The sequence below is a fragment of the Malaclemys terrapin genome, chromosome 18 (assembly GCF_027887155.1).
Source record: "Malaclemys terrapin pileata isolate rMalTer1 chromosome 18, rMalTer1.hap1, whole genome shotgun sequence".
Taxonomy (NCBI): Eukaryota; Metazoa; Chordata; order Testudines; family Emydidae; genus Malaclemys; species Malaclemys terrapin.
The window spans coordinates 21,947,655-21,968,751 of record NC_071522.1 but is presented as its reverse complement, the minus strand read 5'-3'; the positions used below and the strand labels follow the sequence as shown (position 1 = coordinate 21,968,751).

Here is a 21,097-nt window from a genome sequence, read left to right as displayed (position 1 = left end):
CGCTTGCAGCCGGGGGAGAGACACGCTCTGGGTAGTCTTAAGGCAGGGGAAGGAGGAAGGCAGCTGTCTGCCTAGCTTCAGTCAGGCTTTGCCTAGTGCTCTATGGACAAAGTACCTGGCAAACCATCACCAGGGCCTGTTGTTCTTCCCTTAAGAGGCGCAGCACTTCCTAGCACCACCTCCCAGCATGAGCGCCAGTTGGCGTCCAGCAGGAAATTCCCCCACGCAAGCCAGCCACTCACCCACATCCTGCTCATGTCGTTCAGCTCGTTCTTGTACCTCACAGAGTCTTTCAGGACCTGGAAGGGAAATTGAGAGGAGGCCATTGGAGAGCAAAGAAGGGGCACAGGAGCTGCCAGAGAGCCAGCCACGTTCACAGGCTCCTGGCCGTACAAGGGAAAGCTCTAGCTAGTGGGACAAGTTTGATCCTGTGATTAGAGCAAGAAATGAGGATCAGGACTCCTGGGTTCTAGTCCCAGCTCTGTCCCAGACTAGTTGTGTCATCATTGGCAAGTCACTGATATTCTGTGCCTCGGTTTCCCCATCTGTACAGTGGAAAGGACCATCCCGTCTTACCCACCTCATACAGGGCTTCATTTGTCCCTGACTGTAACTGGCTTGAGGCTCTCTGACGGAAGGGGGAGGGAGGCACAGCATTACTGCTGTTTAAATCCACATGGTGGAGGGAGTGGGCTTCCTAGGCCTCTAGCAGAGAGGAGAGGAGAGGAGAGAATGGGGATGAGCGGAGCGCTGGCTGACTGGCAGGGAATGGGGAGGGCTGCAGGGTTAGTCCTGGGGTGAATACTTGTCTCCCTTCCCAGGGCTCAGCTTTTGGAGGGGGGGGGCGGTGATGCATTAACCCTTTCTACTCTTGCCATTGGTCTTCTGCAGAGCTGGGCCTGACAGCACCCAGGAGCGCGCAGGGGCCACGGCATAGCAGGACAGACAGGCTGGGGCTTATCAGACTCTTTAAGGAAGTAGGGGTGGGAAACAGATATGATGTGGGGCAGGCTAGAAAGCTGGGGGTGGGGGAACAGAGGCAATAAATGCCGACATATTCCCACTCTGTTCATCACCCCTCACTCCCCCCACTTTCCAGTGACGAGTGCACATTGGCAACTCCAGGAGGGCACAAATCATGAGAACAGCTTAAAATCACAATATCTTTTAATAATAAATGGTTGGTGTTTTTATGGACCTTCCCGGCTTTGGGACCTTTAGGATTTGTGCTTTGCTCTGCAACCGGTATTTTATTTTTTTTTTTAAATGCAAGCTGAGATTCTCACATAGTCACAGGACTCCAAGAGCTGGGGCCTTAAGAAAAACACCAAAATATTACAAAGCCCACAATAAAAGTCACAAGAGTTGGCAACACTTAGGTGGCCTCTCAGGTCTTCCTATTCCTGGCCCAATAGGGGCTGAAAGGACATGAGGCAATCACAGTATTCCTCTCTTGTGCCGCCCCCCATCTGGCACTATCAGCGACACAGCTGTGCACGTACATTTGGGTGTCCATCGCGGAGGAGCTTGTGGAACACGTGGCAGAACTTCCAACAGAGCACGGCGTTGCTGGAGAGGGGGAGTCGGTTCACGACGGACCAGAAGGTCTGAGCTCCTTTCTCGTGGTGGGTTCCCAGGATGCATGGTGAGAGGCGGGCTAAGGAAAAGCCAATCCCTTCGCTCGGAGTGCACAGAAGTGATAGGGACACCCACAAAACACAATAGCTCAGAGACAGTGAGGCTTGCTGGCTGTTCCCAAGTTATCCCCTCACGCTGTTCTGGATCCCAAAGGCAGTGCGAAGTGGTAGAGAGCAACTGGGAACTCCCCTCCTGCGGAGAGGTTTCTACCCACGCAATGAGACAACCAGCATGCATCAGCAAAAGGCACTAGGTACCTGGAGTGCACAGGCCCTGTTGGCGCCAGCCAACAACGTGCTTCCAAACCAGAACCAGCCAGCAGAGCTGCTGGAACCAGTGGCTGCTCTCCCTCTCTCCTGGCTGCTTTCTTCCCCAGCTGTCACTGGAACTGCCCAGAACCCCCTGCCGTACACACATGTGCTACGTACCTTCTGCCCCTCATCCGTCCTGGGCCTTCAGATCCCCAGCCCAGACCGCAGCTGCTCCCCTCTGTGTGGGCCAGCCACTAGAGGGAGAATGTGACACACACGGCCAGTGGATTACTCAACTATTTGCTAGAGCTAAAGGGCGGGGGAGGACGCCAGGATTCCTGGGTTTGATTCCTGGCTCAGGGAGGACAGAAGGGTAGCTGCAGCTAGGACAGCCAAGCACACAGATTGGGCACAGTCAGTCTAAAGGCAGCATGGCTGAGTGACTGAAATTTGGGTGCGCTAGATTAAAGATCATGGGTCCACACCAGTTCTGCCTCCAGTGACCTTGTGCAATTTCTTAGTCCAATTGGGAGGGGCTGATACTTGTCGGTCTCATAAGGCAGGGGGCTGAAGCCTGGGTCAGCAATACGGGGTAGGAAATGCGCAGAAGTAGAAGTGAATGGAAGAGATGAGGCTTGAACTCAGGATCTCCCTTGACTACAGCTGTCCTGCAGGGGAGGTGAAGCAGTTTCTCATTGCCCACCTCAGTGGGCAATGGATCAGGCATCCTGATAAAGTGGAAATACAGAATGTCCCACTAAATCTGGTACACTCGAGAGCGCTGCCTACAGGCCATCTAGGTCCTGTCACATGAGGCCGGCGCAGGGCTGTTTTCTACAGACCCCTGCATAATGCTTTGGGGAGCAGACCAGCCACGCTAACTCTTGCTATAGACTAGGAATGCAGAAAGGGGATCGGCGTGGCAGGCAGCCTGCTGCATCAAGAAGCTAACAGCCAACAGGACGGCGGTGGAGCTTTATCTCCAGGCCTGGGATCCCCGTGCACAAACAGCTTTCCCATTGAAAACAGGCCTGAGACAAAAACAAAAGGGCCCCATGCAGAATGCCAGCCGGGAAACAGCCCTGCAACAGACATTCCACCGTCAGATAAATCCTGTAAGCCGCTGGAGCTTGTTTCTCTTCAAGAAGGTGGAATGAGCAGACCCCCCCACCAGCTGAGCTCCCCCATACCAGACAGCCAACCTGCAGCCCAGAGCTCAAGCCTCAGCTAGGCAGCAGAGAACTTCCAACGGCTGGGGACTGGGGACGTGCTGTTCTTTCCCAGAGAGGGAGAGGCGACGGGCCATTCCCAAATCACTGCCTCAGGCCAGGGACACACTGTGCCCTGGGGGTTCAAACCAAGCAGCCCCCCCTTCCAGCACCACGCCCTCTCCCCTCCAAAGAGACCCCCTCAGGAAGATCCCCCCCACACCCACACTGGGGCTGAGTCCCCAGAGAGCCTAGGAGAATTCGGTCGGTCACTGAGTCCAGGCTGGTCTGGGGCCCTGGTCTCTCCAGCTCCCCATTCCCAGCACTGGCAGGTATCGCTTGTCCTGAACCCTTCCATGCATTGACAGCAATGACCCAGGAGCTTCAGCGACAGCTCTCAGAGGATCCACCAGCCCCCAGAGCCTCTAGGCTGGACTCTCTCCCGCCCCCACTTGCCTGGCCCTGGAGCTGGGCGATGCAGAACCCCATGGGTTCAGAAAGCAAAACGCTCCCCAGTTCTTCTCCCGACAAAGTGGAATGATTTGGAGCTGCACCTGCTGCACGTTCCTGGCTCCCGGTCAGCTGCAGAGCTGCCAAAATACGTTCTTCTTCAGCGGGATCTTAACTATTCAGACCTTTGGGCCGTTCAGCTTAAGCGCACCTGGTATTTATAACCGCTCTAAAGCTCATTAGGGTGGAGGTAACCAGCGAGGAATGATAACACCCTCCCCCTTGCAGCTACAGCCCCTCTGCCTGGCTAGGCCTTTCCACGCTAACATTTCCCACCATTGCTACCATTGGGGCAGCTCCGGAGGGATGTCAGTGGTGGAAGCACCAAGCATGGACACAACTCCAAGCAGCAGCGGGCACAGACCTGCTCAGAGCAAGGCTACAGCACCGGGAGAGAAAGGGTAGTGCCGTGCCAGAATCACTCACCACCACCCTCCCTTGCCCACTCGGCCGCTTCCCTTCAGGAATCCCACTCTTCCTCCTGCTGGGCAGAGGGGATCCCAGTGGGATTTTGGCTCTAAACCCTCCATTCAGCAGAGGGCTTAGAGCCAGGCCAATCCATGAGGGGGTCTTGCTATGATGGCTGCTCTCTGCCCACTTCCACACCTGTACCTCCACCTGCCTTCCAGCCAGTCTCCAGTCGACTCCCACGCTCGCTTGTCCTGCCGCCAACTCTGAAAAGGATATTTCTGGCGTGTTTCTCCTTGACAGCCACTTCCTGTGTGTTAATGGCCTTATTGATGCTGACAGTCTGAAAAACACAAAGGGGGTATGTGAGCATTAGCTGTGAAGGGCATGGGGGGTGGTCAGGGTCACAGGCTGATTCAAATCCTCCCACAACCACGTACACAGTTCCCTTCGCTTCCTGCACCTGTTGATGGCTGGTATCGATCCAGGCGCCTGTCTCTGGACGAGGCCGCTCTCCCATGCCAGCTGGACTCTGCCAACTCCCGAATGCATTTCTAGGAGCGGCCACGCTCAGCTGATGCCAGGATTCATTTGCTCAGCACAATAACGAGGCAATTAAGCAGTGACTACAAAGAATAATCCCCCACACCTGCCCCTCTCCGGCAAGGGAAGGGCAAAGGGAAATGAAGCCAGAGTCAGACCCACTTCCCTGCCCTGGGACAACGGTCATGGAGCCAGCGGGCTCTGGCTCATGGTGGGGCTGGGAGTCACCATGCTGTTGGTGCCAAATGCAGAGGGCGGCTGCCCAGGATAGCAAGGGCCCAGTCCTAGTCCAGGTTGGGCACCCAGGGAACCCAGCCCTCGGATCCCGTGGCACATTTGGGAGGAGACAGGCTAGTTCTCTAGTGCTGGCAATGTAGGCTTCAAAATGCAAAAGGAGAACTATGGGGTAATGGAGCCGGGGCAGAGATGAAGGAGAGAACCCAGCTCCTGGCCACGGGTTGTCCACTATGCACTGGGAGACGAGGCAGGGCAGGAACCACCCTGTTAACCTTCCTCAAAGAGGGGCAAGGAGGGGAGCCAATGGTGATGCTGTCGCTTAGCTTCCACCCAAGCCTGCACAGGGAAGCAGATAAACCCCCAAACCACTGGGCAAAGTTCCCTCCTCCACACACTGCTCACCTGGTGCCTCGGGCAATCCCAAAAACAGGGAGACTCAAGGGAAGGAGAGGGAGCAGCAGCAGGGGCCACCTGTCCGTCTGACACCCTTCTCCTGATGCGCCACACTCCTCTAAGCTCAGAGAGCCACGCAACCCACGGCTTGGCTCACAGCCTGCTGGGCTCCTCCACTTCTAAATCTGAAAGTTCCCTGCCCCTGTGGTGAGGAAGAGCCCTGCACACAAAACCAAGACAGGGCAGCGCTTTGAAGTCTGAGCCAGACCCAGTCCAACAAGGATCCCCAGGGCAGGGGACTCAGAGAGCAGAGATCTGGCAGGTCCCACTTAGCCCCAGTGCTCTGTCTCTCAGAGATCGATTCCACCCCCGGGGCAGGGCTCCCACTGCTCCCTGAGGAGATGAAGAGGGAACCCCTCCTGACAGAGGAATGGGTTTGGTTAGTCAATCCAAGTTCCTCTTTCCTTCACATGGTCCCATCTCTCCTGCTTTCACCCTCTCACGTAGTCTGGGCAGATCCTCCCCTGAGCATTTACACCCTTCCCCCGCTTTCCCTCTTTGGGCCTTCCACAGGGGACTGAGCTTGTCCTTGATTCTTTACTGCTGCCTTCCAGAGCCCAAGAGCCCAGATCCAGCTTTGGCTCAACCCTTTGTTGGCTCCCTCCGGAGTCTCCACAAATCAGTTTCACTGCCCTGTCCTCTAGCTGTGGGAGGGAGGGAGGGAGGGCTTGCTGACCGGCCCTGGGGAGCAGCTCTGAGCCTGGCAGGGTAATGGCCATTAGGGGCAGCAGGGGCTCTCTGACATGCCTGCCCCACGCTTCCCCCTGCCTCCCATCAGTTATATTAGGGTAATGCTTGGGAACCCCAATCGAGGACCAGAGCCCCACTGTGCTAGAGGCTGTACAGACGTGATGAATAAGCCAGTTCCTACCCCAGAGAGCTCCCAATCTGCATGGCAGACAGGCCACAAACCCCAGGGGATGAGGCAGGAGGCTGCGGTTGCGATCGGCCCAGCGGAGTTTGGCAGCAAAGCTGAGGTCTCAGTTTGCCACACGCCCAACCAAGGCCCGACTGGAGTGATCTGTTGGGGGAGGTGAGCTTTACAGGAGGGATTTAAACAGGATAAGGTGGCAGCTCCCTGCTCTAGCCCTGCCCTCCTCACAGCCCCAGCTGCCAGAAGAAACTCCCCCACCTTGGGAGAGCTTCCACCCGTACAAGGCAGTGCTTCTCCCCAGTGACCACACCAGCCTTGAGGAATTCGGCCAAGGCACTGCTTGGGCCTGCCCATCCCTGCCCACTAACGGGACTCAGCTTGTGCTGGGCGGATGCACCCACCGGGGCACAGCACAGTCCTAGCGCTGTACCAAACGGGCAGCACGGACTGGATTTTACAGCCCTCCCCCGGTACAGACAGTGAAACGACGGGGAGAGGGGCAGATTCCTTCTGGATTCAGCTGTCCCCCGACACAGCAGCATCCCTGTCAGTTCAACAGCGCCAGCTCTGCTCTGCTCCGTGTGGTCTCCAAACCACAGGCTGCCTGCAGAGCTAGTGCTTGCCCACACTGTTAAGCGTGGGTAAATCTGCTCGCCATGGATCAGCGTTCATGCCGTACTCCCCACCAGTACCCAGCCCAAGCCAGGAAAGCTAGTAATCCAACCAGTGGACCAAATTCGGTGATGAAACCTGAGGCGCGCTGCGCATACGCTAACAAGAAGGATCTGCTCCACAGCCCAGCAGGAACCGTGCAGGGCAGGGCACAGAGCTCTCCCGCAGCAGTGACAGCACTCGGGGAACTACACACAGGGGAGCTGCCGTGGTACTTGCCTCTCCAACAATAGCTACAGTAGGTCCTCCCTCGCAGGACCAGGGAGTGCAGTGCAGAGTTCGCTCTAGCCTGGGGGTGCCCATAGCATCCTGAGCCCACCCCCAGGGAAGCGGTGCTTCTCAATGACATAATAGGCAAGATCAGCCTGCGAACCCTGGGAGGATCTGCTTCCAGAGAGTTGGAGGAGAGGACTCTACACCTGCTCAGCTGTGGTAGTGAGAAGTATTATAGTGAACCTTGGCAGCAGGACCCCGGGTCCTTATCCCTGCTCAGTCTTATTAATCTCGCTTCATACGGAAGCTGTTCCATATCCCTAATCATTTTTATTGCCCTTTTCTGAACCTTTTCCAATTCCAATATATCTTTTTTGAGATGGGGCGACCACATCTGCACGCAGTATTCAAGATGTGGGCGAACCATGGATTTATATAGAGGCAATATGATATTTTCTGTCTTATTATCTATCCCTTTCTTAAGGATTCCCAACATTCTGTTCGCTTTTTTGACTGCCGCTGCACATTGAGTGGATGTTCTCAGAGAACTATCCACAATGATTCCAAGATCTCTTTCTTGAGGGGTAACAGCTAATTTAGATGCCATCATTTTATATGTATAGTTAGGATTATGTTTTCCAATGTGCATTACTTTGCATTTATCAACATTGAATTTCATCTGCCATTTTGTTGCCCAGTCACCCAGTTTTGTGAGATCCCTTTGTAGCTCTTCGCAGTCTGCCTGGGACTTAACTATCTTGAGTAGTTTTGTATCATCCGCAAATTTTGCCACCTCACTGTTTACCCTTTTTCCAGATCATTTCTGAATATGTTGAATAGGACTGGGCCCAGTACAGACCCCTGGGGGACACCACTATTTACCTCTCTCCATTCTGAAAACTGACCATTTATTCCTACCCTTTGTTTCCTATCTTTTAACCAGTTATCGATCCATGAGAGAACCTTCCCTCTTATCCCATGACAGCTTACTTTGCTTAAGAGCCTTCGGTGAAGGACTTTGTCAAAGGCTTTCTGAAAATCTAAGTACACTATATCCACTGAATCCCCCTTGTCCACATGCTTGTTGACCCCCTCAAAGAATTCTAGTAGATTGGTGAGGCATGATTTCCCTTTACAAAAACCATGTTGACTTTTTCTCAACAAATTATGTTCATCTCTGTGTCTGACAATTTTGTTCTTTACTATAGTTTCAACCAGTTTGCCTGGTACTGAAGTCAGACTCACCAGCCTGTAATTTTCGGGATCACCTCTGGAGCCCTTTTTAACAATTGGCATCCCCTTAGCTATCCTCCAGTCATTTGGTACAGAAGCTGATTTAAATGATAGGTTACAGACTACAGTTGTTAGTTCCGCAATTTCACATTTGAGTTCCTTCAGAACTCTTGGGTCAATACCATCCGGTCCTGGTGACTTGTTACTGTTTAATTTATCAATTTGTTCCAAAATCTCCTCTAATGACACCTCAATCTGGGACAGTTCCTCAGATTTGTCACCTAGAAAGAATGGCTCAGGTTTAGGAATCTCCCTCACATCCTCAGCCGTGAAGACCAATGCAAAAAATTCACGTAGTTTCTCCGCAATGGCCTTATCGTCCTCGAGCGCTCCTTTAGAGTCTCAATCGTCAAGTGGCCCCACTGGCTGTTTAGTAGGCTTCCTGCTTCTGATGTACTTACAACATTTTTTTGCTATTACTTCTTGAGTCTTTGGCTAGCTGTTCTTCACATTCTTTTTTGGTCTTCCTAATTATATTTTTGCATTTCATTTGCCAGAGTTTATAAGATTTAACTTCCACTTTTTAAAGGCTGCCTTTTTGTCTCTCTCTGCTTCTTTTACATGCTTGTTTAGCTACAGAGGCACTTTTTTGGTTCTCTGACGATGTTGTTTAATTTGGGTTATACTTCGAGCCTCTCTTATGGTGTCTTTAAAAACGTTCCATGCAGCTTGCAGGGATTTTGGCACTGCACCTTTTAATTTCTATTTAACAAACTTCCTCGTTTTTGTGTGGTTCCCCTTTCTGAAATGAAATGCTACAGTGTTGGGCTGCTGTGGTGTTTTCCCTGCCACAGGGATGGTAAATTTAATTATATTATAGTCACTATTACCAAACAGTCCAGCTACATTCACCTCTTGGACCTAATCCTGTGCTCCACTTAGGACTAAATCAAGAATTGCCTCTCCCCTTGTGGGTTCCAGGACCAGCTGCTCCAAGAAGCAGTCATTTAAGGTGTCAAGAAATTTTACCTCAGCATCCCGTCCTGAGGTGACATGTACCCAGTCCATATGGGGAGAGTTGAAATCCCCCATTATTATTGATGTTTTTATTTTTATAGCCTCACTAACCTCCCTGAGCATTTCACAGTCACCATCACCATCCTGGCCAGGTGGTCAGTAATATATCCCTACTGCTATATTCTTATTATCCAAGCATGGAATTACTACCCAGAGAGATTTCATGGTACAGTTTGCTTCATTTAAGATTTTTACTTCATTTGATTCTACGCTTTCTTTCACAGATAGTGCCACTCCCCCCACCCCCTCCGCACGACCTGTTCTGTGCTTCCGATATATTTTGTCCCCTGGTATTACGGTGTCCCATTGATTATCCTCATTCCACCACGTTTCTGTGATGCCGATTATATCAATCTCCTCATTTAATACGAGGCACTCTAGTTCACCCAGCTTATTATTTAGTCTCCTAGCCTTTGTATATAAGCACTTTAAAAACTTGTCACTTTTTAGCTGTCTGACGTTTTGTGATGTAATTGAGTGGGACTCTTTCATTTGACTGTTTCTCATCACATCCTACCCATATTTTGTCATCTTCCATCCTCTCCTCCTTACTAGGACATAGAGCATCTCCATTAATAGATCCTCCCCTAAGGATGTCTCTGTCCCAACCACATGCTCCTCCGCATCTGTCAGCTTTCCCCCAGCCCTAGTTTAAAAATTGCTCTCTGAGCTTTTTAATTTTAACTGCCATTAATCCGGTTCCATTTTGGTTTAGGTGGAGCCCATCCTTCCGGTATAAGCTCCCCCTTTCCCACAAGTTTCCCCAGTTCCTAATAAATCTAAACCCCTCCTCCTTACGCCATCGTCTCATCCTTGCATTGAGACCCTGCAGTTTGCCTAACTGGCCCTGCGTGCGGCACTGGAAGCATTTCGGAAAATGCTACCATGGAGGTCCTGGACTTCAATCTCTTACCTAGCAGCCAAAATTTGGCCTCCATTAACCTCACGGTACATTAATGGGAGAAACAGGCTGGCTCAGCACAGTCAGGAGATAATTATCGACTCCGCCAATTAAAGTGGTGGGACTAATTCCCTCCTAATGCCTGATGTACTTACTATCCTCCCCAAATGTTACTAACATCCTCAGTCTCAGGATGGCCCCACTGTGGCTTCATCACAACAGAAAAGGACCGAGGAGAGTGCACTGGGGGCTTTAGCACTTACACAAAACATGTGTCCCAAGGCACAGCAGACATACAGACCCTTCTGCACAAGCACCGGCCAAGTGCTGTCCACAGCAAACATCTCTCTGCCCCTTGCAACAGCCTAGCACTTACAGGTAGCAGAAGCTCCAGTCAAAGCTGAGAAGCAGTTTCCAGTCTAACCCACTGTTTACAGTTACTCAAATACTGCAAAGGAATTCCTTTTAGGGTTGAAATGCCCCCACCCCACCACCGTGCAAAGGTTCTCTCCCTCTTGCGTCTCATAATTCACTCATAGGTGAACTGTGGCTCATCAGGACTGTTCTCCTCAGCGAGGGAGGACAAGCAAGGCAGCCTGGGAGAAAGGGTGCTTAGGATTTTTAAGGTAGTACAGGTTCACGGATTCGTAGATTTTAAGACCAGAAGGGATCATTAGATCCTCTCTTCTGACCTCCTGTAGAACTCAGGTCGCAGAATGTCATCCAATTCCCCCATGCAATACATTGTCAAAATGTTTAGGGTGCCTTTAAACCTGCAGTATTTGTGGGACCTGGGCAGCCACTCAGACATCCTTCAGAGGCACCTGCCCGGCTCCAGGGATGCCTTGCCCTTTACCGTGTGGTCGCTGTTCCCTTCTGCCTCCCCTCATGGGCTACATAGCCTACCCACCCAATCCTCCCTCGAGCATCTTTCAGCGTGGCTCAGTGTCAACACGCTTAAACTACACTGAGCTCCCTCTGGAGCAGTTCGTAGACAGGTGATGGGAGGAACTAGTCAGCATAGGAACCACCAAACTGGATCATACCAGGGGTCCCCCTAGCTCAGTATCCGGATTGTAGAAGTAGCTGAAAGAAGCCCTGCAGTGGACAATTATAGAATAACCTGGCTGTAGGGGAAACTTCCTCCTAGGCTGCTCAGTTTGCAGTCAGCTTATGCCCTGAGGAAGAGCATCGGTAGCGGGGTCCAGCTGGAGTCAAGGGACACCTTTAAAACACCGTTCTTCCCTTTCCACCAGGATCTGAGCTTTACGTTTAGCAGCAGAAGACTTCACGTGCGTACACGGTCACTGCAGGAAACGGACTTCAGTGCATGTGAAATTTCAACCTGACTGTTCCAGCCTCACATTCCCTGCTTTTGTATTTACTTTGCTCACGCTCTCTTTTTTAAAACACTGAGGCTACATCCTCACTACGGGGGGCGGGAGGGGTCGATTTAAGATATGCAAATTCAGCTACGCGAATAGCGTAGCTGAATTCGACGGATCGGAGCCGACTTACCCCGCTGTGAGGACGGCGGCAAATTGACCTCTGCGGCTCCCCCGTCGACGGCGCTTACTCCTACCTCTGCTGGTGGAGTACAAGCGTCGAGTCGGGGATCGACTGTCGTGTCCCGACGAGACGCGATAATTCGATCCCCGAGAGATTGATTTCTACCCGCCGATTCAGGCGGGTAGTGTAGACGTAGCCTAAGACGAATAAGGAAAATAAAACCAACTTCGCAAAGGAAGGTAGCCGGTGTTTGGGTCTGACCACTGGAGTGTGAAATCTAAGGCTGTCCAATCAAATCAGAGATGGGCCAGCAAGAGCGGATCACAGGCCTGGTCTACACTACGACTTTAATTCGGATTTATCAGCTTTAATTCGAATTAACCCTGTAACCGTCCACACAACGACGCCATTTAATTCGATGTAAAGGGCCCTTTAAATCGATTTCTGTACTCCACCCCAACGAGCGGAGTAGCGCCAAAATCGATTTTAGCAATTCGAATTAGGGTTAGTGTGGCCGCAATTCGATGGTATTGGCCTCCGGGAGCTATCCCACAGTGCATCATTGTGACCGCTCTGGACAGCAATCCGAACTCGGATGCACTGGCCAGGTAGACAGGAAAAGCCCCGCGAACATTTGAACTTCATTTCCTGTTTGCCCAGCGTGGAGAGCACAGGTGACCACAGATACCTCATCAGCACAGGTAACCATGCAGGCTGATAATCGAAAAAGAGCACCAGCATGGACCGTGAGGGAGGTACTGGATCTGATCGCTGTATGGGGAGAGGATTCAGTGCTTGCAGAACTTCGTTCTAAAAGACGAAATGCAAAAACTTTTGAAAAAATTTCCAAGGGCATGATGGAGAGAGGCCACAATAGGGACTCTGAGCAGTGCCGCGTGAAGGTCAAGGAGCTCAGACAAGCCTATCAAAAAACAAAGGAGGCAAACGGTCGCTCCGGGTCAGAGCCGCGGACATGCCGCTACTACGCCGAGCTGCATGCAATTCTAGGGGGGGCTGCCACCACTACCCCACCTTTGTTCGTGGATTCTGGGTCGGGGATAGTCTCGACGCCTGAGGATTCTGCCGATGGGGTAGAGGAGGAGGAGGAGGAGGATGAGCTTGCAGAGAGCACACAGCACTCCATTCTCCCCAACAGCCAGGATCTTTTTCTCACCCTGACTGAAGTACCCTCCCAAGCCTCCCAAGCCAGTACCCAAGACTCTGACCCCATGGAAGGGACCTCAGGTGAGTTTACCTTTTAAAATATAAAACTTGTTTTAAAAGCAAACGGTTTTTAATGATTACTTTGCCTGACTTTGCATTCGCGGTCAGTTCAGCTACTGGAAAAGTCTGTAGCTACTGGAAAAGTCTGTTAACGTGTCTGGGGATGGAGCGGAAATCCTCCAGGGACATCTCCATGAAGCTCTCCTGGAGGTACTCCGAAAGCCTTGCCAGAAGGTTTCTGGGCAGTGCATCCTTATTCCCTCCTCCATGGTAGGACACTTGACCACGCCATGCTTGCAGCAAGTAATCTGGTATCATTGCCTGACAAAGCCTAGCAGCGTATGGTCCCGGTGTTTGCTGGCATTCAAGCAACATCCGTTCTTTATCTTGTTGTGTAATCCTCAGGAGAGTGATATCACTCCTGGTAACCTGGTTGAAATACGGGAACTTAATTAAGGGGACAGAGGTGGCCGTTCCTACTGGGCTGTTTGCCTGTGGCGGAAAATAAATCCTTCCCTGCAGTTAGCCAAGCGCAGATGGGAAATTGGCCCTGAAGTTTTCCGCGTTTGGCTAGCAGGGTTCTTCCCTGTTACCAGCCACGCGGTGGGGGGAGGGTACCGTGATCATCCCAGAGAATTCATGGCGAGGGGGGGGGGGTCGGCGGCGGGGGGGGGGGTAGTTTGGTGCCTGCAGGGATCTTCCCTGATACCAGCCATGCGGTGGGGGGAGGGGTACCGTGATCATCCCAGAGAATTCATGGCGGGGGGGGGGGTTAGTTTGTTTTCTGGTGCTGCTGAATGTTAACAGAAAAACCGCAGCACTCTACTTGCCTGAAGGGGCCCAGACAAGCCCCCCACACACTGCCCCCCCCCCAACTGGCTGAGATTGGCCAGGCTTCTGCAGCACTCTACAGGCTATGCTTGGTATGTGGGAAAGGAGGGTGCAGAAGCTGTAAAACAATGGCTTACCATGGCCGCATGCAAGCCGAATTCTGTTGCCCAGACCTGTGATCTCTAGCAGCAAAGCCACAAGCACTCAGCATTAAGAGGCAAAATGCGACCTTGCACAGAAATCACATGTGCTATGTAATGTGAACAGTGTTGGTCACCGTGAAAGAGTATAAGCATTGTTCTGCAAAATGTAGCTTTTAAAACAATTCTCTCTTTTTTCCCCTCCCTACAGCAGCTGCAAATTCCTCAAGCCTCCCTCCTCCATCCCGAAGGTTATCACAGATAAGGCGTCGTAAGAAGAAGACGCGGGAGGACATGTTTTCTGAAATTATGCAATCCAGCAGGAGTGACAGAGCTCATCTGAATGAGTGGAAGGAAACAGTTTCAAAGTATAGGAAAGAAGTCAGTGAACGTGAGGAGAGGAGGGACCAACGTGAGGAGAGGAGGGACCAACGTGAGGAGAGGAGAGACGATCGAGATGAGAGATGGCGGCAGGAAGACCAGAGGATGAAGGATGCAACGCTGGGGCTGCTCCGGCGTCTGGTGGAGGTTCAGGAACGGCTGCTGGAAAATAGACTGCCGCTTCAGCCCCTGTTCCACCCTCCCCCCTCCCCATGTTCCGTATCCTCCTCACCCAGACGTGTAAGAACGCGGGGGGGGAGGCTCCGTACACCTTCCCATTCCACCCCAGTAGACAGCCCAAGCAAAAGGCTGTCATTTTTTTAACCTTTTCTTTGTGGCTTTTTCCTTCCCAGCAATCCTCCTCCCAAATACCACCCGGGTTCCCTCCCTCTTTTTCTAATCTATTAATAAAGAATAAATGATTTTTAAATGATAGTGACTTTATTTGGTTTGAAAGAAAGCTGGGGGAAGGGGCAGGGTGGGTTCCTTACAGAAAATCAGTCAGTAAAGGGGGAGGGTTTTCATGAAGGAGAAACAAACAGATATTTCACACGGTAGCCTGGCCAGCCATGAAACTGGTTTTCAAAGCTTCTCTGATGCACAGCGCTTCATGGTGTGATCTTCTAATCGCCCTGGTGTCTGGCTGCGCGTAATCAGCAGCCAGGCGATTTGCCTCAGCCTCCCACCCCGCCATAAAGGTTTCCCCCTTACTTTCACAGAGATTGTGGAGCACACAGCAAGCAGAAATAACAATGGGGAGATTTCTTTGGCTGAGGTCAGAGCGAGTCAATAATGAACGCCAGCGACCTTTTAAACGGCCAAATGCACATTCTACCACCATTCTGCACTTGCTTAGCCTGTAGTTAAACAGCTCCTGACTCCTGTCCAGGCTGCCTGTGTATGGCTTCATAAGCCATGGCATTAAGGGGTAGGCTGGGTCCCCAAGAATAACTATGGGCATTTCAACATCCCCAACGGTTATTTTCTGGTCCGGAAAGTAAGTCCCTTGCTGCAGCCCTTTAAACAGAGTAGTGTTCCTGAAGACGCGAGCGTCATGAACCCTTCCCGCCCAGCCCGCGTTGATGTTGGTGAAACGTCCCTTGTGATCCACAAGTGCTTGCAGCACCATTGAAAAGTACCCCTTGCGGTTTATGTACTCGGTGGCTTGGTGCTCCGGTGCCAAGATAGGGATATGGGTTCCGTCTATTGCCCCACCACAGTTAGGGAATCCCATTGCAGCAAAACCATCCACTATAGCCTGCACATTTCCCAGAGTCACTAACTTTCGTAGCAGCACCTGAGTGATTGCTTTGGCTACTTGCATCACAGCAGCCCCCACCGTAGATTTGCCCACTCCAAATTGATTCCCGACTGACCGGTAGCTGTCTGGCGTTGCAAGCTTCCACAGGGCTATCGCCACGCGCTTCTCAACTGTGAGGGCTGCTCTCATCTTGGTATTCTGGCATTTCAGGGCAGGGGAAAGCAAGTCACAAAGTTCCATGAAAGTGCCCTTACGCATGCGAAAGTTCCGCAGCCACTGGGAATCGTCCCAGACCTGCAACACTATGCGGTCCCACCAGTCTGTGCTTGTTTCCCTTGCCCAGAATCGGCGTTCCATGGATAGAATCTGCCCCATTAACAACATGATCTCCAAAGCACTGGGGCCTGTGGTTTCACTGAATTCTGTGTCCGTGTCCGTGTCCATGTCCTCATCATGCTTGTCGCTGCGCTGCCGCCGCCGCTGCCTCCTCGCCTCGTTTTTCTGGTCCTGGCTGAGCATAAACTCCACAAGAACGCGCGAGGTGTTTGCAATATTCATGAGTGCTGTCTTGACCTCAGCGGGCTCCATGCTTGCCGTGGTATGGAGTCTGCAGTGTTCACCCACCCAGGAAAAAAGGCGCGAAAATGGTTGTCTGCCGTCCGTTGCTTTCATGCAGGGAGGGAGGGAGGGAGGGAGTGAGGCTGTACCCAGAACCACCTGCGACGATGTTTTTTGTCCCATCAGGCACTGGGATCTTAACCCACAATCCCAATGGGCGCAGGAGACTGCGGGAACTATGGGATAGCTATGGAATTGCTACCCACAGTGCAACGGTGCAGAAATCGACGCTAGCCCCGGTACTTGGACGCACACCACCGAATTACTGTGCTAGTGTGGCCGCACTCATTTCGACTTTATACAACCTGTTTCTCAAATCCGAATTATCTAAATTCGGATTAATCCCGTAGTGTAGACATACCCACACTCTATGTTTCCCCGAAGTGTGAGGTAAGAGTGTGCCCAGGGTTTTAGTTGGGTTAATTCAAATAGACAGACAAGGTCCTTTATCTAATTGTGTGATCATTAAACTTCACATTTGTTCCAAGCTCTGAGCTGCAAGTGTTACTGGCTGGCTTTTGTCAACCTAAAGCGAGGTTCATAAATCCATATCTAGGCACCTAAATAAATAGTCAGCTTTCCAAAGGTGAGGAGGACCTGCAGCTCCCACTGACTCCCAACGGGACAAGGACAAATGTCACCCAGGAAGAGGATGGTGCTTTAACTGTAGAGGGCAGCGTGATAAAAAGGCATTCAGTGCAGGTGGGAGAGACGTATGGAAGAGGGGAGAAGGCAGAGTGTAGGACCAGAGGGGCGTGGGTTAGAGAGCTGCTCCACTAACTCAAATACGGCTGAACGGAGTTTCTTCACATTCCCTCCTCCAAAAATAGTTCAAACTGGGCTGAGGAGGAGCAGGAGAAATTTCAGACCAAAAGGTAATAATCAAGTACCTGAAAATAGAGTTTAGAGTGAAATCTCAACCCTGATTGCAGACCACAGTACTGTAATCTCGCTGTTGCCAATGTGCTACTGTTGGCAGCAAGTTTTGAGGAAAATCATCCCAGGCTTTGTCATTTAAATGCTGTGCCAAAACACCCCCTTCCCCGATCCTGCCATCTGATCCGATAGGCGGCACTATGAACTAGGGCCGCTTGGAGCACGGAAATCTAGGGTACTGTACGTTTCTATCTGACCCAGTGGGATTAAGTCTGAAGCTGTCCAGCCACCACCTCAGTTCAGCGCACTCTTTTTCATTTCCTCAGCAACACAAGGAGCAGTGGCTGGAGAGCGGGACGCTGCTAGTTAGGGCTCCCGGCTGACTGAGGCCACAAGCACAGCTGCCAGACATAGTATCACTTTGAAAGAGCTTTGCCTAAAGGGACTCCTCGATGCAGCTGTGCTTTGGTGAATGAGGTCTCTCTGGCTGCGTGCTGCGGAAGGCAAAAGCCAGGGAGTCTGGGGCACAGGGAGCCTCCTTTTCTCGCCTCCAAGGCGGTTCGAGAGGCGCGCTCTTTCCCGGAAGGTTAAGGAAGAACACGCATGGGACTCGGCATTCTTAAGGCCAAGAGTTTCCTGGAGCCGCAAGGGGCTGGGACCTTTCAACGCTCCCTGAAAGAGCAGCATTGTAAAGCACTTCCTGCTCCAGCAGCTCTGTATGAAGCTGGTTCCGGAGAGGCAATTATCGGCAGCAACACACAGGAAGGCACGCTTTATCCCACCAGCCCCTCCCACATCCCCCCAAAATAGAGTCTCTACTGAAGAAAATGCTGAGTGTATTCCTAGGGGCAGCAGGGCACAGGAACTGTCCTCTAAGTGCAGACAGAGTTCTGCACAGTCACACACCCCTCAAATCTCTTGGCAAAGCCCCAAGGCCACAGCTGGTACAAGATCACAGACTGAAGTCCCTGCAGCACTGGCCTCTCCAGTCTGCTGATGTGTGGAGAAAAGTGAGAGGGGGAATCAGTGCCTCCCAAATTCCTCCCATCTTGTGCCTCACTAAGGCACCTCAGCCATCCATTCCTACAGCATGACAAGTGTCCCTGGGCCAATTCGGAAGCTAAATTCCAAGCTAAAAGTTCCAGGGCTGGTTCCCACTGGGTTTTCCTGTTAAAGTGAGGAAGGATTTTCCTTTAAAGTAAGATCCCCGAACAGATCAACAATATAGGGAAGACAACGCAGAACTGGCAACTCACCTCCACCCTGAAGTGACACCACATGCAACTCCCCCCCCCCCCCCCCCCCCGATTCACAGAAGCAAGGTAACAGATAGAAGTTGATATAATTCCAGCACCTTCCAACAGAGCTCCTGGAGGGAAAGCCTGGGCGGGAACCAGGAGCCTCTGAAGTGACTCCTAACAAACCTGCTGCAGGAGGACAACGCCGATTGGCAGCTCTGATGTTTGAACACAGCACGACCAGCGTTGCTCTGGCAGCAACCAGCATTTGAGGCTTCAGAGCAAGGTCCATGATGTGGCCTTTGTTATTTTACATACTTCTATCATCTCGACAGAGACAATCGGCCAGACTGGTCCAGACCAGGCAAAGGCCTTCAGTCTGGAGAAAGAGACAGGGCCAACATTGGCAGAAGCAGTCAGTTACATCCTGTAAGGCCATACAAAGCTGGTGGAACCTTGACCTTCAGGTGAAGCTGAAGCCTATGAGGTACATACCCTCTGCCTTTAATCATCTATGGAGTCACGAGGTTTGGTGCGTCGGGCTTTACGCATTCTGCACCTTTCAGTCAGGCTGTGGCTACATTTGCTCCTTCACTGCAGCTGTCTCCTGTACACACTGCGGGTTTCCCACTCAGCACAGCATCCCAACTAGATGCCAAATGAATTCAGAGGCCCTCAAAACCACTGGATGTTACTAGGATTCATCTCTTCTCAGTACTTCCCTTCTAGACTCCAGCTACCTCCTCGGAGAGTTCCAAAGCCGGACACTTGGCAGGAGGTCTGAGCTGAATGTTGCGGGGAAGCGACAAAGCTGCATCTGCCAGTTTTGCAAAGAATTTATCCCAACTCAAAGCACCACCACCAGACCATGGGGAGGACATCTCAGGATACAGAGCTTGGAAGGAGAGCGGTTTTATTTCAGCCACCCAAGTTCAAGAGGCACACGCATTTCAAAATGCTGTCTGCCCACAGAACCAAAGTGCACCTAACTGCTGCAGGCTTCCCGTCTGGACAATGTTGTGTGGCACTTGCAGTGAGAAGGCAAAGGGGCTGGAGTTGCTAGCTGTGGAGCAGGCAGACGGGGCATCTCAAAGGATGTAGCCCAAGGATAGCACCGTGCTCACGGCTAGCAACAGTGGTACAAAACTAGCCCTAGTGATTAGTGCTGCAAAACTAGGTCAAAAAAGGCTGAGGTATCTCATAGCAGATCTTGTTCGGTCTTAAAAGCAAAATAAGCCTCCTCTCACTAGACACACAGCCTTTCGTCCAACTCCCTGACTGACAGGCCATCAGCCAGTCATCAAGGGGGAGCACATTTCAATTGCACGCTACCACACTGCAAAGAGCAGGTGGCTATTTCAGGCACTGCCAGACCATGAATAAATCCCCCGCATAGTAGCACCTTTTCCTAAGAATGAAGAAGGGATGCCTGCTCCACTGCCTTCATTTTCGGGAGTGGCAGAAAGGTGCCTGGCTTTGCTCATTGATGTACAGCTGCTCCTGCTGCCTCCCTTCACCGCCACTGCTTCCATTCTGGGAGAGGTCCCTGCCTAGCTCTGTGGACCAGGAAGCTCCTTGCTCCAGTTTTAATCCTGTCCTAGTTGCTAGAAGATGCTTCACTCTCCAGGGCAACTCCAAATGTGTGTCAGACTGACTGTTAGACCAAGCTCCCTGGGGAGAGCATCTCTCCTGACCGGGCTGTTAAATACGAGACCTTAATGCGGAGGAGCATTTGTGCTGGCGTCTGGGAAGCCCAAGTCTTTCTGAGTGCTCACAGGCCCCTCAGAACTGGGATGGAACTGGAGCTGCTCAGCGCTTTTATTAGTGGGATGTTTACAACAGGACCATGAGCTTCTGGCATGTGGTCAGGAATCCAGGCACAACTGGACAAAATCTCAGTCAGTTTCCTGTGAAAACCATCGCAGGGGGAAATCTGGACGTGAAAGGTTTGCTCCGCACTGCAGTAACCTGTTTGAGAGCCCTGGCAGATTGCGGGGGGTATCAGCTCTTCTGCAGTGGGGCAGCTTTCATGACCATTGCATACCTCCCCCTTTTATGAAGGAGAGATGTTGCAAATCAGTTCCTCTTTTCAGGCAATGGTGCAAACAACTCAGAAACCCTGAAAGGGAAGAGAGAGTAGAAATCTTATCAGCCCATGTGACTCAGGCTCCATTTATGCAACATGTACAACAACTGAGCCAAGGGACAGGGTTACAAAATAGTGAAGAGCTGTAATGTAATCAAAACTTAACAACATTCCCAGAACTGAGTTATAGTCCGGTGTGAGTTCACTGCTGGGCCCAGAACACAGCAGCACTTTTAACAGTATTCTACCCCAGTCAAGGCAGGACCCCGATTGTGTTATACTTGTCATGTACATGGGGTCTCAGCGTGCCAGAAGCACTGTGAAAGCTGCAGGTACACCTGAAGCAGAATAAGGAACGGCCAATGCTACAGGTGTAGAAATTACCACCCTGTAGTGAAGAGTCCAGGCAGGAAGTCACAAGAAACAGGGTAGGAAATATTTTGTCTAAAACTCCTTGCCCTGGTGCAGCATGTGTAGAACCTGGCCAGCATGCTGTTGGGTTGCCAACGTTGCGTGCATTTGCTTCCTGTCCACTTCATTAGCATGTGTTACAGGAAGTGTGTGGAAGCAGTATTCTCCCTTTCTGGGTAAATTGTTTTTGCTGTGGTTTGTTTGACAACCGCAGCCCCTCCCCATGACGTTTCAAAAGAGCTGAGCCTCCACAGTGACTTTTGGGAATCAGTCCTAAGACATTTCATGTTGGACACAATGAAGG

At 51.6% G+C, this 21,097-nt stretch overlaps 1 protein-coding gene across 3 annotated transcripts in view; it reads right to left on the bottom strand.

Annotated features, from left to right (window-relative positions):
• HIP1 (huntingtin interacting protein 1) overlaps positions 1 to 21,097 on the bottom strand; it is a 133,690-nt gene that overhangs the window by 48,956 nt on the left and 63,637 nt on the right. For all 3 annotated transcript variants that reach the window (XM_054008277.1, XM_054008279.1, XM_054008278.1), the window contains exons 2-4: positions 4,295 to 4,358; positions 1,503 to 1,645; positions 243 to 299 (exon numbers count right to left, since the gene is read on the bottom strand). In XM_054008277.1, coding sequence (XP_053864252.1) covers positions 243 to 299; positions 1,503 to 1,645; positions 4,295 to 4,358 — 264 coding nt within the window. The remainder of the gene's footprint in view (positions 1 to 242; positions 300 to 1,502; positions 1,646 to 4,294; positions 4,359 to 21,097) is intronic.